At 34.4% G+C, this 18,840-nt stretch overlaps 1 protein-coding gene across 4 annotated transcripts in view; it reads right to left on the reverse strand.

The window, feature by feature from the left end:
• The window catches only part of TTC29 (tetratricopeptide repeat domain 29), a 163,082-nt gene that overhangs the window by 117,932 nt on the left and 26,310 nt on the right, over positions 1–18,840 (reverse strand). For 2 of the 4 annotated variants that reach the window (XM_016158901.2, XM_016158897.2), the window contains exons 5-6: positions 6,971–7,194; positions 3,175–3,360 (exon numbers count right to left, since the gene is read on the reverse strand). In XM_016158901.2, the coding sequence (XP_016014387.1) occupies positions 3,175–3,360; positions 6,971–7,194 (410 nt within the window). Of the gene's footprint in view, positions 1–3,174; positions 3,361–6,970; positions 7,195–7,558; positions 7,668–8,835; positions 9,050–18,840 lie in introns of those variants that run through there. The other 2 variants (XM_016158904.2, XM_016158903.2) reach the window with 2 other exon arrangements.

The following is an 18,840-nucleotide window of genomic DNA, read 5'->3' on the forward strand; positions in this document are numbered from 1 at the left end:
TTTTTATTTTATTTAGTTGGGGGGGGGGATTCCCACAGTAGAAACAAAAAGTAATAAATTATATTTTAGTATATAGTTTTGGGGAATTTTCATAGTTAGCTCATCTTATAAGTAATTTAAATAAACAAGTCTGTGTTTGCACAGAGCAGTGGCTAGTAGCAGAGGCTCTGAAGCTAGTTCATGAATTAATACCTCCTCCACTACCTCCACCACTAACCAGCTTAACTTCTTTGTGCTCTAGTTTCCTTATCCTCAAAATGAAGTTAATTTTTAAAAGCTTTAAAAAAGTATTTATCCGCCCCACCCTGTGAAATAGGAATAGCAATTTTTAAAAGCTTAAGCAAGAACTTTACTTTCGATTTTACTTTACTAAAGCAAGAACTTATCCCATTTTTACAAATTGAAAAATAAAACTCTATTTCTGACAATAGGTTAAAAGTTAAAAAAATAACTTCGTAAATTATAGTAGGTAATATGTTTTTGGAGCATAATTTTATAATCACCTATGATTCTCACATTCAGAAATAAGCTGGTATCATGGCATATGGTACATACCAAATGTAATTATATTTTACATTATATTTTTATCTTATTTTTCTACTTAATATATCATGGGCCTTTTCTCAAATCGATACATATTTGGGGGTTCTTAGAATAAAAGTCCACGTCCTCACTTGGGCCTACAAGCCCGAGTGATCCCGAGCCTCTGGTCTAATCTTCGCTCCTCTCCTTCCGCTGCCCCCACCTTACTCACTGAGCTCCAGACACACAGGCCTTGCTGGTCTTCGGGCGAGCTCAGCGCGCACCTGCTCAGGGCCTTTGCACTTACAATGTCCTCTCTGTAGAACCTCCTCTGCCAGATGCTCACGAGGCTCACCCCCACCCTTCATTCACATCTCCCCTCCTAACACCTTATGTAAAGTTACAACCCCTGTCTACCCCTTTTTCCTGCTTTGTTTTAAATCCTAGCACTTCCCACTACTTATTATATTATATCACTATTAGTGGTTAAGGCCTGTTTTTCGCAGTAGAACTTAAGTGTCATGAGGGCAAGGATTTTGTCTATCTTGTTTATTGTTTTATCCCCTGGAACTAGGTTCTAAACAAATATTTGTTGAACGAACAAATGAATGAATTTTGCTCTCATTTGTAATATCTTGACTGCACAGAATGCTGTTGCAAAGACGTTGCTTAATATATTTAACTAATCCTCTATTTTGAGATATTATCAATCATACTGCAACGGACATGCTTGAATTCATTGTCTTAAATACTTTTTGGCGGTTCCCTCGGGGTTAAGTTAGTGCAGCAGCTTCCTAAACATCCCCCACTTCCTCTTTTTCCTCCTCCCACAGGGAGCATCACAGTCAGACTTACACTATATCACATTCCTTTCTTTATCCTGAATACACACGAGCTTAAGCCCACATGCTGAGTGATGAGGGCATGCCCCTATTCTGCCTTTGTACTCAGTTCTCGTCACTGTTCAGAAATACAGGTGAGGCTGTAGTTCTCTCTTACAGAATATCTTCCTATTTCTTTACCTGCCTAAATTATACACATCTTCCCAGCCTCCCACTGGTCTCTACTGATCCCATCATGCTTTTCTTGAATCCGATCTATATGATCTCTCACTTCTCTGAATTTTCTCAACTTTTCTGCTATTTCCCATATTCATCATTCCCATATCTGTCTGCCATGTTCTAGCACCTACCATGCTGTAGATTCCAGTGTATGGTTTTCTGAAGCAAACAACAAAAACAAAAACAAAAACAAACAAAAACAAACTCTGTTCCCCTTTCTCAAAGTCCTATGCAGTCCTAGCCACAAAATATTAAGTATTTTCTAATTTAACTCTTTCGCCAAAATCACAACTTTTATGGAAATCGAGACAGCTTTTTGGAAGGAAGAAATAGGATTATCCATGATAAAATATTTTTGTCTTCGCACATATTTTCCTTGCATATTATTTACCCATATAAGTAATTTTGATTCTTAAATTTCTACTTGCAAACTTTAAAAAAAAAATTAATTAATTATTAACTTCAAGTATACAGTACGTTGGTGAGACATTTATATAGTTTATGAAATGATCCCCCTGCTGCTCTTCCCCTCCCCCGGCCCTCCACTTAGCCATCACATTACTGCTGACTGCGTTCCCTATGCCGCGCTCCCCATTCTCGTGACCATCTATCCACTGCTAATTGGTACTTCTTTAACCCTTCACCCCTTTCTCCCAGCTCCTCAATACCCCTCCCCTCTGGCCTGCACGAGATTGTCCTCTCTATTTGTGAGTCTGTTTTTGATTAGTTTGTTCTTTTGTTCCTTAGATCCCATATATAAGTGAAATCATACGTTATTTATCTTTCTCTGTCTGACTTATTTCGCTCAGCATAACCTCTAGGTCCATCCATGTTGTTGTGAATTTTAAGATATCATTTTTTTAAATGGCTGAGTACTAGTCTATTGTATATATGAATCATAACTTCTTTATCCAATCGTCTGTTGATAGGCATTTAGGTTGCTTCCATATCTTGGCTAATGTAAACAGTGCTGCCATGAACACAGGGGTGCATAGATCTTTACGGATTATTGTTTTAAATAAATTACCATACAAGGTATGTTTCTGATGATTTTTGTTGTTGTTGTTTTGGGCTTGTCTAAGATAACATTATTAGTTATGAAGTTATTTTCAAAGGAACATTTCTTTCAGATATTACTATAAAATCATGATGAGATGGTATCTGAGTTACACAGATATTTTTTGGTTTTTACGGAGGGGCATGGGGCGCTAGGAAAACCACAAAGCGTGCCTTTCCTTTTCCCCATTTTCACGCATGAGAAATCACGTTGAAATGCACGAAGAGGGCCCCGGGAAAGGAAAAACCATCCAAAGCGGTGCAGCACGGATGCGGATGAAAGGTGTGTGGACAGGTGGCGGAGGATGCTTTCTCTCTGTGACTGGAATCTACGCCGACAGCTCTCGAGCACAGGTGAGGCTGCGAGCAACGCGGAAGGTGAATCCAAGTCTCGCGCCTTTGCTCTTTTCATCTCACTAGCTTACATTTTTATACAAGAGCCTCAGCTCGTTTTCTCGACCCCAATGTGCTTTCTGGTTGCCTGAACTCTGGATCATCCAACGCACCCCAGGTAGCCTGGCAGACGGCCACTCACCATCTTCCTCGAAGAGAAGGCCCATGTGCCCATGCGCCTCGGCTTCTTTCTTCCCACCATCAATTTTGATCAGTTGAGCAATCTGAAAACATCGTTCGTAGAAGTGGTTCCTTACCCACTTGTCTTCGGAATTATTGAAGTAACAGGCCAGAGCATATAAGTTATTATAGACATCTTCAAAGAATCCTTCAAAGAGGGAAAAACATCGTAAATTGCATTAGAAAAATGTCTCATGACACATCTCTTCAATGACAAACCAATACAGTGACATTTATTTTCTATTTTTTCCTTAGAAGCATGGTTAACTATTTTAAAATTTGAAATGCAAAAATTAATGTATTTTATGTATTAAGATAGTTTTGCTAATTAAAGAATGTGCACATGAGAAAAGCAACAAAAAAATCTTTCCAAAAACTTAGAACCATTTAGAAATTGACATACCCTTGGTTGAAACACTAAACTTTATATAAGACAAAAGAAAGGATAATATCTACTAGCCATGTGCTCAGTTCCTTTGGAAGAAATGAGTGTGTAGTACCATCAAATATTTTTCCCACTGAAGATTTTAAAAGTATTTAGAGATTCCTGGGAAAGCAATGTTTCTTAACTATGGCAAAAAGGTAATGTAAATGAAGAAAGCAGATAAAATAAGAAAATAGCAAGGTGTTTTCACTCAGAAGAAAAAACAGTGATGAGGCTTATAAGAAATGATGATCAGGATGATCGAATAAATTCCAGATACTTCCTAGCAATACATGTTAGCAATGCTAAGAAAGAGTGAACTTCTATGCCTTTGTTTTCTATAAGTATCTTTTTCTGCTGATAATGCATTAATAATAGTCATCCCTCTCACTCAGTTATTAGTTTATTAGTTGTTAGTTTATTAGTCCTCCTCCCCCCATACTTTTTTAATATACTTTTTTGAGTACAAATAGGTGGCATCTGACCTATTTGTACTCAAAAAAGTATATTAATTCATTGTGAATCAGTTTTGTGAACCCCACTGCAATCAATCATAAATGACCAAAAATGTGTATGTGTTAATAAATTGTGCTTCAGTCCTGTAAATTCCACTCTATTGGTGAAAATGAACAAATTTATAATCTTTATATCTTTTTGAATTTGTGCTGAAAGCATAGTTGTGAATATGTGGTAGCCTCTGGATTACCTTTCTAAGGCTTTTTAAAAAACATAATTCATTATTATTCACTGATACTAAGTGTTCACTATTGGAAGTCAACCCATATATTCCTGAAAAGATTACAATTATGAAAAATATTTATCAGTGTCCACTAACGCTCTAATAGGATTAAAATAAAAAAGCTTAGAAAAATTGAAACTAAGATGACTACAACAAAGGGTAACTTTCAAGAACTGTACTTAAGTTACTCCAGTATTTCAAGAGAAATTTCTAAACCCTAAGTCATTCCTTTACATACACTACTGCTTAATAATTCCATTGGAAATTAAGATTTACCTTAAAATAGGTTTTATACCTAAAAGTTAAAGCAATACAAAAAAGATCTTTCTGTCTCCCTATTTTTTAAAATTTTATTTTATTATTAGTTTTTAGTATACGGTACATTAGTTAGATATTCATATAGTTTATAAAATGACCCCTTAATAGCTCTTTCACCGTCTTCCTACTTTTGAAGGAACTGAGGATTCTGGAGAGCCATTCTGCTTTTTAAGGCTACTTACGATAGGCAACGGCTTAGGTGAAAAGTGGAGAATAACCTGACTTATTTACTTAAAAAACAAAACGAAACACAAATACTCTCATCTCAGAGCTGACTTCTCCTGTGTTTTATCTCTCCATTCTGAACCTCCTACCTAATATGAATAGAGACTAAAGTCTGTTTTGTAGTATAATATATTCCTTGTCATATTTAGTGATTAGAGTTATTTTCCAAAGGCTGTAAGTAAAATGTTTCATATCTTCCATTTAAATAAAATTATATAAAGAGCTTTTAAAAATATATGCAATGCTGAAATAATTTTTCTGTTTTTCAGTAATTAAACCTCAATAGACTATTTCCAACATTTAATAAACAAAGGTTTTTGTTTGTTTGTTTTTAGAATGAGTTATATAAGCTATCAAATTCCATTTAACAAACACAACCTTGGTTACCATGAATATATGATAAACCACTCAGTAAACAAAATATTTTCTTTCATTACTTAGACCATGTGGACTATTTGGACTTTGTTAATTTTTGGAATAGGTGAAACATTTTTATTTATATGTAGTTACTTTTCTTTAATAAAAGATTATAAATTAAAATGTTTTCTACCTTAAAATAGACTATTTAGCAATGTAGTTTCTTTATAATGATAAAAATGCAAGTTTCTTATATTTATGACGTTTTATGACAAGTGATATATTTGGCTGAGATTGATTCTACTCATAGCCTCTATTTAAAACATTTACTGAATATAATGACTCAACTCGAAAAAAAAAATCACTACTTGGCAAACTTTATCTTGATTGATTCTATTTGCAGTGTAAATATCACTACAGAATTTGGTACTGAAACTAGAATGTAGGATTTTACAATAGCATTTTCTACTTATAACAGTTAATTTCTTAATAAAGTAATATATAAATCGCATTTTAAAATTCATCGAAGGAGTCTTTTTAAAGCAAATACTGCAGTTAAATACTTTTCATAATACAATAATCACTGCCTATTTTCATGCACATGCACACACACACGCACACACACACACTCACACACACCCTAGTTCACTTATGGTGGGGGTGTAAGGATTTTTGTATACTTCATATTTGTAAGTCATTTCGCAATCTGATGGGAAATATGTATTGACTCTACCATAGAGGCCGAAAGACTTTGCTACACTTTCTGATGCTGTTTCCATGCCCCCATCGATTCTCCCCATTGCAGCGTCAAGTAACCGTTGCCTAATACTCCATTCTCCCATAGAGAGGCCCGAAATGAAATGTAGACATTGCCATGCTGGGGCCTGAGCTACTCTTTTTGAATCCTGGTATTCTCATGGAAAATGCTGAAGAAAGAATAATTTAGAACACCAAATTTATGTGTCAAATTCTAGGATTTCCTTTCTTTCTCTGATTACATAAAATGACAGATTTCTAATACGTAACTGAGAAATACTTATGACAACAGTATCAGTATAATTATAGTAGGGATTAAAATATTTTCTTCAATAGTTGAAACACACTGACTTTCTGGAAAATTTTAGGATACAGGGAATTTGTTAGAAATGATGTGACGGAATATAGAAAATTAACAATTTTATTCATAACCGTGAACTGCAGGCTTTTCATGTCTCTCACGATTCACTGATAAAAATTTTCTGATTGAAATCTGTAGGACTTATTGATACAACCTTCAAATTCCATTATATAAATACTAGAAAATGAGTATAATTTTCAAGTTGTAGTACTTTTTGAAAGTCTCTCCTTAGCAAAAGTCAAAATTCAGATTATATATGAAGAAAAATTATGGAAAGACTTAGAATTAGTGATGTAGAAGCTTTTTCACATACTGGAAAGTTTAGGAGAAGTTAGTAGGTACTCTTCACTGCCTTCCCTGGTTTAGAATGATGTCGCCAAGATGCCCCCGTGTCTGGGGCAACCCTGTGAGCCAGCATTCCTCATCCTTTCTTCCACAAATATGCTTAGTTGAGATAGCTGAACTGCGCTAGGTTGTCTTAATGTTGCAAATTCACACACGGAACAATCTGGAAGTTTCCCTCAGGCGCCCGCTGTTCTAGATCACGCAGCGCTGCCGCCCAAAATCCTTCCACTTACCTTTCCTTTCGGCCACCTCAGCCCTGGTCAGGTAGTAGTAGAAGTGGTCCAGCTTATCAGGCTGCTCCTCCAGAGGTCTCTGCAGCCACAAGAGGGACCTGAGCCTCGCGGCCTCCCTCAGGGCGTCCCACTTCTCCATCAGAGCGAAGAGCTCAGTGAAGGACTTATGGAAGCCATCTCGCAGCATGTCCACACAGATGCTCTTCTTGTATGAGTTCCGGTAACTGGGAATGCGAACCAGAACACTCAAAGTGTGATTTCGGTCCTTGACATCTGTGCAGTGTTTTTATCCGATAATAATTAAAAGCCGAATCATGCTGTCTTTTTTTTCCTTAGTGAAAGCACTAAGAACCACCTTTGCCTCAAACACTCGCAATTGAAAAACTTCAGTTTAATGAAAGATGCCAGGAGCTATCTAAATACAGTAATTTTAATGAAATTACATTATAAATATATCAGTTCCAGAGCTGAGCTCCCTTTGATAAGGACAAATAAGCTGGCTGACTGATGTCTTAGTCTGTTTGAGCTGCTATAACAAAATACTACCAATTGAGTAGCTTATAAACAACAAAAAAAATGATTGCTCACAGTTATAAAAGCTCGAAGTTCAAGATCAAGTCACCAGTGTGGCAGCCTTCTGGTGAGAGCCTATTTCTTGTTTCATACTTGGCTCCTTCTGAGTTCTCACATGGTGGAAGGGGCTAGGGACCTCTCTGGATCCTCTAAGGTCTACTCCCATTCACGAGGACTCTACTCATGACCTAAGTATCTCCCAAAGGTCCCATCTACAGACACTTTTGGGGATTAGGATTTTAACATAAATTTGGGGGGGACACAAATATACAGACCGAAGTATCAGATGACATTCAAAAATACTTGATACACTAGCCTCTCGACAAAACAAAATAACCGATGAGCCGAGCAAAAATTAAACATCTCATTAATATCAAAATAATGCACTCTATATTAAATGGTTTCACTGTATGTTATGGAGGTTCATTTATTTCTAAATATATTTGTAAATTATTTTCAGTCAGAATTATATTCATGATTTCTTAGATCAATATTTCACTACTTAATAATAAATCACATGCAAGAAAAAGTGACAAATAAATATTCCACTTATTTATTTAACAAACAGCTATTGAGTTTCCCACCAAGTGCCAGGCACTGTTCTACACCAGAAACATTCCATGCCCCTGTAAAGTCTGTATTTTAGGGAGAACACAACTAACGAATAAGTAAACAAACGACAAATAATTTCAGATGATGAAAACTGCCACACGGGAAGCAGACAGAGCTGTGGGATGACAGCTGTGTGATGGCATTTGTTCTACCAAATGAGCGATCAGAGGCCAAATGATATAGATTTATGTTAATAATTTTACACTTGTTTTTTTTTAAAGGAAACAATTAAGTATTTAGAACTGACCTGATGCGATACTACTTGTAATAAAAATTTCACCATGGCGTGGAAACAGCCTAGAATTAGTCAGAACACCCCAGGTCTGAGTCAGAACTTCCAGTACTGTGAGATCTCCCTGGACCTCATTTCTTCTCATCTGTGAAACGTGTGTATTATACATGCCCTGCCTACACCCCAGAATTCTTCTAAGAACTGAATGAAATAATGCATGTAAAAACGACCTGGGAAATGTGAAGTCCTCAACTACCAGTTCTCAACTGCTGGCTATGCAACAGCATCCCCTAGAGAGTTCAACAAACAAGCAAGCAAAGCAGAAATGCTCAGGCCCACCCACCAAGGAGTTCTTCCTCGATGGATCAGCTTAGGTGTAGAACAAAATACACAAAGAGTGGTGAGGAGGGGCGTGGTGAGAGAGAACCCGAAATATGAAAGGCAGTACCTGGACCATGAAGAGCCCTTAAAGCCGTGGTAGGAAGTCTGGACTCCGGGCCTCCAGCAGCTGACGCGAGGCACCCATTCTTATAAGACTGGCCCATAAAGAGAATAAGGAAACGACATTCCTTGGCCAAAATCTCAAAAACCACCGCCTTGTATGAGCCAAAAAAATATTTGAAATGGGGAAGAGAGAATAACAGATGTTTGTTCCTACCCGCCTGCTGAGACCGAAGAAGATGGAGGAGGAAGCAGAGAGATGCTCTAAAAGGCCACGTCTCCTCTCTCCTCCCCTACCCACCTGCCTTGACACAAAGACAGTATGTGTCACTGTGTAGCTCTCAGCTGAAGAGGACCAGAACGAGCCTCTACAGCTTCCCATAGCCCCTGAGTGGTTTGGACGGAACGCCATAACAGTCTAGTGGGTTCCATGAATGTCGCAAAAGTTGATGGAAAGAGCAAGGGGGTATGTCTGCCGCAAGGCCAGCAGCGGTGGGAAGGGGATGTGTGCTAAAAGGCTGTTACATGGGACCTGAAGGGGGACACAGCTAGAGCTCTGGGAATAGGCAGCACTGGGGACCTACTGAAGGCGTCGAGCCAGCGTATTTCCAAAGCTGACAGAAAAGGAGGAGGGATCGAGTACATCAGAGGGACTGAGTACAGAACCGCACAGGTTAGGAATGCATTCCACTACAAGTAAGGGAAAACTTGCCTCGCCGTGACTTCCAAACTAGAGGTTTCCATTTCTCACAGCACAAGATGCGACTGGCCTAGGTTCAGAGGACTGGCAAGTTCAAGGCTCATGCCTCCAGGATCATTTTAACTTTTCCCTCATGCTTGTCCCTGGCTGGTCACTGAAGGGACCAGCTCTAGATTATCATCTCTACCTTCAAGGAAAGACAAAGGGAGAGAATGTGGTGGCACCAGCCGCCTTTCGCTATCATTGTGGGTGGGGGAACATTTCTGTAGCTACTAATGGATGTCCACTTTGTTCTACTGGCCAGAACCCTGCCATGCGGCCACCCACGCTGCAAGGCGGCTAGAAAAACTCATATCCGGCCTGTTCCAGGGCACGGTGACCAAACAGAACAGGAGCTGCGTTAGCACAGAAGGGAGGCGTGGACTCTAGAATCGGGAATCAATGCGGACAAGCAGCCATGCCCAGGGTCGCCAGACACAGCTGGGAAGGGTGCCCAGTTATATATGACTATCACACAGCAGAACTGAAGGGAAGGAGGGGAATCAGTAGAAGCAGGTGGACTCAACGTGATAAAGATGCTGATAACTTGGTGACTGAGTGGATGTTGAGGGTGACGGAAAGGAAGGAGCTAGGATGACAGCCAGGTGTTTGGAGTAGTTGTTAATTTGCTCAGGACGGCAACACAAAAGGATGAATGGTTACGCGAAAGATAACAAGTTTAGGTTCCCCCCAAAGGCAGTTTTGGGGGTGGTAAGGAGGTCTGAGAGGACAAAGGGCTAGAAATCCAACCTCGCGTCCAACAGGCACCGTGTGTTCACGCCTTGGCTGCCAGCGTGCTTTCCTGTGAGTAAAGAAAGCATTCTGGAGCGAAAATAAAAAATATTATAAATAAAAAAGTAGAATATGGACTTTAAACAATAAAAATGAACACCAGTCAGGAGGCCATCTCAATTTCAATCCCAACTGGTACAGAAATGCAGAAGATCACACTCTGAGCTTTATGTCCCCCTCCCCCCCCCCCCCCGGAAGAGGAGGCTGCTTTGGTTGGGTCCAGTCTGCCCAGCACCAAGGTCCACTTCCACAGGTGGCAAGACTGCAATGTACTTTTGGAAATGGCCAGTCCCACACTGTGTGTCCTCTTGGTCGGACTCGATTTCAAAGACTTCCCAGCCAAGAGGCGGGTCAGTGACCCAAATTAAGCCACTGGCCTCTCTCCCAGGCTTTTGAACCTTGAGGCAAGCAAGACACACAAGCGTGTAGATGCTTGCTGGAGCTCACGCGACCTGGCAGCCAAGAGCCAAACTACCTAGAGCCGTTCAAGGCTCACATGTCTTGTCCTTTTCTTCTAAGCCAGTTCTCCACTAAATTCAGCTAGTTACCTCTAACATCCTTCAATAAAATCATTTTCACTTTATTTAGTCAGAAGCAGTTTCTGCTGCCCCTGAGCCAAGACCACAAACTGATTCAGAAGGGACTGAACTAAAATTATTTCTAAGACATCTTTCAGCCTCAAAACATCCATGATAGATAACTAATATAAATTTTTAAAAATTCTAGCATATTTTTAAAAAGACCACTCTTTGCAAATGAGATTTCAAATAGAATTATATTTTAAAATGCATCTGTAACTATACTGATATCATCTCTATTTTATATACACATGTCATTTATATACACAAACGTGTATGTCATTGTTTAAGCCTCATTACTAATATTTGAGGGTAAGAAAGTGCAATTGTAGTGATTTATTAAAGAGGTTCCTATTTACATCATTATTGTTAATTCAAATGATTTTTTTAATTGGAATAATTTTCACTTAATAAAATGAACTGCTTATCTAAAAATAAAAATATATTTCAATTTCCACCATTATGTAATATATTTGGATTTCTCAGGTTTTATATTTCATAACAGCGAACCACAGCCACTTTATGGAAAGAATTTTTTAAAAAACAAAAATAGAAATATAAACAGAATGCAAATTCATTATGTTATTTATTTCATTTGGACAAAAGTTATTAGTCTTTGGTTTCATTTACATATTAAAACACATATTAGTCTAAATTAAAATATGTTCTTTCTATTCATCAGGAGAAGAAAAATCTCCTTGACCTGGAAGCACTATACTGGTTGAAAATGGAAAATTCTGGTAAAATTTATGGAGAGATATGATAACGTAGAATTTGAAAAGAGTTCTCCTGACAGAAAAGATGGCATTCATAGAAGCAAGGATGCAACATTCACGGATCTGCCGGACATCTATAAATCTACATCCTGAGGGAGACCTTTGCTGCTGCAGACATCCCTGGGCTAAGGGATGCCGCTGGAGAAGGATGGGTTTAAGAACAGGATTCAGCAATCATATATTTCATATGGGTTTTATTACTATTCAAAGCTATTATTCAATAAAGATTATACGTAAGTATTCTGAATTTACAACAAAATTTCCCTAAAAAATTCTAAGATTAAGAAAAAAATCTATAGATCGACAGACAGTAAAATTGAACAATTTGATGCTGGAAAATGGGGAGCTTTCTGTTAAACAGCTATGTAGTTACTGTATCATTTTCAAATTCTGCCTAAACCACTTGGACTAGCCACTGTACACAGAGCACTTACAATGTGTCAGACACTGTGTAGATATCATTTCTAACTCACGCAATACCTCTACAAAGTACTACTTTTATTTTTACAGGCTAAAAAAAATGTCTTCGGTGAGGTTGCGACTTGCCCAAAGCCATACAAGCTAATAAATAGCAGAGTTGGAATTTGCACCCCAGTTTCTTAAGACTGCAATTTTTGAATTTTTCCACTTAACACAGTGCTTATTATATCAGATATTATTGTTTTTTTTTTCTCATTTTCTTCCTCCACACAATTTTCTGTTTATTTGAATCAACTGTTTAGGAATTTGACATAACTGCACAATCACAATATAACTTTCCAATTTGAAAGCCAATATTTTTATCCATGCTAATACGTATTTATGCTGGATTGGGGGGAAAGATAGGTATCATTCTCTGACTCTCTTTAAAATGAAGAGCAGACAAGCAGCAGCATCCTGCAAAGCCAATTCGATAGATGTGATTCCTACTACTCAAGGGTGTAAAGTCTAATGGGGAAAACAGAGACAAACATATAAAAGAGTGAAAAGCACACACTTCTACAAATATAAAAAAAAAATGAATGGAATAAATAGATATAAAAACTTATTTTATTTTCTCTGCCTTTATAGGCATTTATACTAGCAATTAGATGGATTTTCAAAATCAAAATGAATTATCCCCTATCTTAGAATATAATTAATATAGTTAACATTTTTTCATAGCACAAACTGAAATACTATATCAAGGTGAAGCTTCACGTTCGGTAAGATATTTCAAAAGCAATTCAATAGAAAGCCATATTTTAAAACAAGATCATAAAATTTTTATTTAATCTGACAAAGATAAACTTAAAAGATACATAATGTTTAATCAAAAGTCAGGTTAATACTTTTATTCCATTAAATTAATATTTATAAGTCACTAGTGGGTTATCTATGTGTCAGTTATAAGAGTCTCACATTCATACTGTAGGAATAAATGTTATTGAATCACCTACGGGATAATTACAGTGACTCTTAAATTAATACTTAAATAGCTTCAGTTAAAATAATTTCCATGGAATAAAGTGAGTCACTATTCTTACTCATACTTTTCAGTGTAGGTAGAAATTATATATAATAGAATAGTGGAAAAGTCCATTTCTTTACACATATACACACAGACACAAAAAATCATGTAAGTTATTTGGGTATGTTTTATAGTTTTTTGTTAAAAAGACCATTTGCCCGCCCCCCACCAAAAAAAAGCTAAAACAAAGATACAGCACTTCCCTAGTATAGAGAGAAGTGAGAAAGAAAGTAATTAACTATGTTTAAAATGACTTTATCTTAAAAGCATGTAGAATGCTTTTACAATGAAAATTGAAAGTATTTTTCTTAATTTGACACATTTAGGTTTTTTAACAACTATTAGTCACAGTGTTGATGAATTCTCGTTAAGAATTATACTATCGTTATTCTTAAACATTTTTGCGTAATAATCATTGGAGAGTTGAGTTTTTTAGGACTTTATTTTCCGTGGATTCCAAGGGAAAAAAGTTTCAATATAAAAAAATCTCTTTAAATTTAAGGGATTTCCGGTGAGTTGACTGGTCTCTGGGGGCATCTACTGGAAATTTAGCAAACTGCAGTCACATCATGTAAATTTAATAACTTTTCATTATCCATCTTAATACAGATATTATTTTAATTGATATGCAAATAAGGCGATACTCAAAGAAGATAAATGTAAAGTTATGCATGGCATTCTATCTCATCCATCTGGTAACAGCAAAACACGTAGCTGTCTATGAGATCAGTTAACAAATACTCAACTCTTAAAAATGTAAATAGGGCAGGTGTCATATCGCAGAGTAACAGTTTTCAAACCACTCAATTCTCATGTTTGGAAAATAAGAAATATATTTTAGAAATAAATATTCACACATTCCATGAGGCATTTTATTATATCCAAATTAAATGTATATAAAAAGCACTTAAAATTGTGGTTTCTCTAAAACATTCATTTTGCATCTTAGTAAATGCATTAATCATAAATAACATGATAACCAATGCTTATCTTCTATATGATTTTAAATTTAACTATCTAGGGGATAATAGCTCATAGTCAATAGAATTAGAATTAGTCATTAAAATGAACAGTTATTAATTTCTCCTAAACATTTTAGCAGAAGCTCCTTAAAGAAAAATAAACATATGACAAACTTAATATGATCATTGCTTATGTATAGTTTTGACATATATTTCAATAAACAAAGTAACTCTGGTAATATTCTTGCTGTTGCTAAACATGTAATAGGAGTGTTAATATCACAGGCATTATCACAATCTTGATTTTCTTTTTAAAATTATTAATCATATTTTCTTTAAGAGAAAAATTAATATTAAGGTATATATTCATTGTGCTACACTTTAATTGTACTATAGTATACTTTATATATTGCTTTAATTTTACCTAAAATCCTCTTAATGATGATTGAAATATATGACATTTTAGCTTCATTACAAAAAAATACAACTCATGCATTTATTAGTTTTTACTGTTTCTGGAAATTTCATTAGAATCACTGTCCAAATAAATTATATCACTTTTAATTGTGTAAATAAATAACCAATCAATATAAAAATGTTATCCACAAATCAGAATATAAGTATTAATATAGCAGGATTTGGGTTTCAGTTTAGATTTAGATTTATATTAGATAGCTGGACTTATTTGATAACAAAAATAAATAAAATCTGCCTCCAAAGAGATTACAGAATGGAATTTTTCATGATTTTCTAAACAATTAGAAGTTCGCTAATTTGAATTTTTAAAGGATGCTGTTACACATATAAGATTTGCATTTTATTTTTAGAAAATACAAATTTTCATTCATTTATAATCCATTAGAAAGTATAGTAATACTTCCAACAATTTACAAGTGTACACACAAATTGAAAAATGCCATTTGGAAAAACTATTTACTCTAAGTCAACTTTTAATTAAAAAAAAATCTGGTAATAATAACTAAGAAAGTTTACCACATAGTACTTTGTAAATGGGATGATTACTAATATAATTCTTTCAACAAAAAAATAAAATATTAAGAAATTTGATCAGCAAAGAATTTTCTCAACAGCACAATAAGAATTCTCTTAACATAGGTGACTTTATTTAGGGCATATGGAATATTTATGTAGAATGGAACAAAGACTATTTCTTAGATTCAATTATGTTAAACTGATACTCGGCAAAATGAAGTAACTATTTGTGAGATCAATAAGTGTTAATCGATCAAATAGAAATTTTGCTGGTGATTGTTACCCAATATTAGATGAAAGCCATGGTTATTTAGTAGACGGTACAGATTATATCTCTTACAATAGCTTTAAATAATTCCTTTAACAATAATTTTTTATTCACATACCCTGTTCAAAATGATTTCCTCAAGTGATTCCTATTTAATTAAATATCTGAAGTACAGCAATTGTCGTCAATCAAGAACAAATAAACTATTCATCAGTCAATATAAAGTATTACCAAATATTTACCCACATAGGGTTGCACATATTTTCTTTACTGAAAAAATCTCAAATTTAACCACATTTTAAAAATAGTTTTTATTTAGAAGTTTATTGATAACCACTGGAAGAATGTTTCTTTTGAGGCTAACTGCACATATAATTTTTATAAACAGTCATTACTTGTAAACTCTCTTGAGAAAATCAAACATTTTAAAGAATGTTTTAAGCCAAAAATTATACATGGAAATGTATGAAATAAATGTCATTATTTAAGAAGAACTTTCAGTGAAAATATTTTCAAGTCAGAGTACCACACTTTAGTCCCAATACCTTTCGTTAAATGAGGCAATCATATTAATTTTTGTTTTCTTTCGATTTACACTATAACTTTCCACTATAAAAAATATGATTATATAACCAATTTATATTTGTTATATTGTTATTTAACCAATTAAATATGTTGAAAAATAAAGCCTGAAGATAATATTAATTTTTGGATTGAGTTATAATAATAAAAAAGAAATCTGAATAAGTAATGTAATTATGCTATAGTCTGCATCCTAACATGATAATAAATGTAAGAAAAAGAGGGCAAAAATAAAAAATAAACTTCATACTACATGACTACAAACAATGGATTACAAGCACATGTAAGTATGATCATGCTAGCTCATTAACTCCATGTTTTTGTCTAAATTAGCATTTATAAAATTTCTATTATATCGAACTTTATACAATATAATAGCCACTGATATTTGAAACATAATTCTGTGATTGCTCTCCAAATTTTTGAAATTCTATCATTTAGGACATTTTGTCTTAAACAATATCATTTAAAATTTTTCCTTCAGTTCATCTTTATAAATAAACTATCAATTTTCCATATAAATTGAGTGAAACATCAAACTTAATAAAAATGTAAGGCTGGAGAATATAAAGACAAAGCTTAGTAAAAACAACAAGTCGCATTAAAAAGAAAACTTTAGCTCACTGTGCTCCTTTTTTTTTTTTTACTAAAGTATGTCATACGTTTTATCTTTGCAAGAGTTTGACGAGTTTTGCAAGTAAAATTCTGTTTCCTCTACATTTGCTAATAGTCATGAGAATCTGTAGTTTGCACCTTCCCATTAAAAATGTATTGTATTTTTTTGAAATTATTCACCCCGCCTTTTATCCAGATCATGTCTTTGAAAGGAGGAAGTAGATAATAAATGGAATAATTCATGATTTCCCATTAAATATGAAACTTTCTTTTGCAGAGTTTAGAAAATGAAGTTCTACATAATGTACAAAAGTTGATTAGAACTTTTTTAACCTTTTCAAGAAAAAATCTTTCACATTAAACAAATGCATGAAGAGCTTTCTTCGGGAAAAGTAAACCAATCGATTCTTTATACCTATAGATTTATCATATATATTCTAATGTTGCTCCCTCCAAACACATATTCCCTTATAATACCTGAGTAGCTATTAAAATGGTGGCAAGAAAAGTAGTGAACATTGAGCTATAAACATGACAAGTATCTAAGAAAAATATAACTGTTTTAAATTACAAAGGGAAAATCACGTAAATTAAAAATGAAAACAAAACATTACTCGTGCTCTTTTCAGCAATGTAATGGAAGATAGTGTAAGAGGAAAAAACAAAAGCTCCATTTAGATTTCTCTTTATGACATTTCTTCTAGCGTGGTGATGAGATTTTGTCATGAGAAAAAAATATAACTTTAAAAACTTCTCTTTACCAACTGTCCATTTGGTATACTGTTAACTATATTCTTTTACCTCTTTTTTGGATACATAAAAAATAAATAAACCAAATGATTTTTAGGCTCTTTTCAGCTCTATCATTCTATAGTTCTTGGATAAGGAATCTGTAGTAAAACTCAGCTAAAGAGAAATGTTAAGTTCTATTTTAGGGCAGCAGGTGACCTAATTTCTTTGGGTTTTTAAGTTGCTATTGGAGAATAGTTCACTTCTTCACTAAACGTATTTTAATTTTCTTCATGTTAAAAAGTACATTAAGAACACATTTTTCCCCTTTCAAATGTGAATGCTTAAAAAACAATTACCATACTCTAAGCCATGTGGAGAAACCTTTCATTAGTATATGCTCTTTAATTACTGTTACAAAGGAAGTGTGCATTGAGCATATGAACAGTGAGGCCAGGATTTCTCACAGGCTACATAAATGATCAACCTTCCAGAAGATACATTTCATTTTACATTTAGTAAAAACTAAAATAATAAAAATTTAAAAATGAATTGATCGTTTTGATTTATATACAGGTGACACCTATGTATAAATATCTTATTTTCCTGAAAGTTGTATTAATTATATTGCAGCTATCTCAAACACTTAGAAAATTCCTAACAGCATAGGGTATATCAAATCAAATATGTATATCGATAAGAATTATTGGGAGAACTAAAGGCAGTGTTTGTGAGAAGATAAAAGAGGCTTGAATTCAAACTTTTAGAAAACAGTACAAAATAGATATATAGAGGGATTTTAACTTCTTTGACACAGAGAAAAAGTCATTTGTTTCTTCTGTATTTTTATACAATAGTGCAAATGCCAACAAAAAGAAAGCTTGTGTAACACAATTAATATCAAACAAAATAGAATTCAGGCATAAAAATTAAAGGAATATAAAAATATCAGAGATTCATAAATAAATTTTCTGAGAAATACAGCAGTTAGAAAACAATATACCTAATAATAGTTTCAGGATATATAAAAATTACAGAATAAAATAAAGGTAAAAAGATTTTAATGCTTTTTCCTCCTTCAAGAAAGTTACCAATAAAGTAGAGGTTAAAAAGATTTGAATAAAAATTGTTGAACTTGATTGAAATAACAGGCTCAGTCTAATTATTAATTCTGATGGAGCCTTCCACATAGAACTATCAAATAAAGATAATATATATATTTATTTTTCAAAAATACAAAGAATGTTTATAAAAATTGACCACACTACAAATTTCATAAACTGATATATATATGGCACATTTACAGAGCACAAGGAAAGATTCACTTCTCAATCTTGAATCTTCTCTTAGAAAAAGGCCATAATAAAAACTATTCACCTGCAAATTTACAAATATATATTTCTAATTTATTCATTGCCTAAAGGGGAAACCACCATAGAAATTTTTATATATTTAGAACTGAAAGAAAAAAATCAAAATATCAAATCCT

Source organism: Rousettus aegyptiacus, unplaced genomic scaffold (genome assembly GCF_014176215.1).
Source record: "Rousettus aegyptiacus isolate mRouAeg1 unplaced genomic scaffold, mRouAeg1.p scaffold_m13_p_16, whole genome shotgun sequence".
Lineage (NCBI taxonomy): Eukaryota > Metazoa > Chordata > Mammalia > Chiroptera > Pteropodidae > Rousettus > Rousettus aegyptiacus.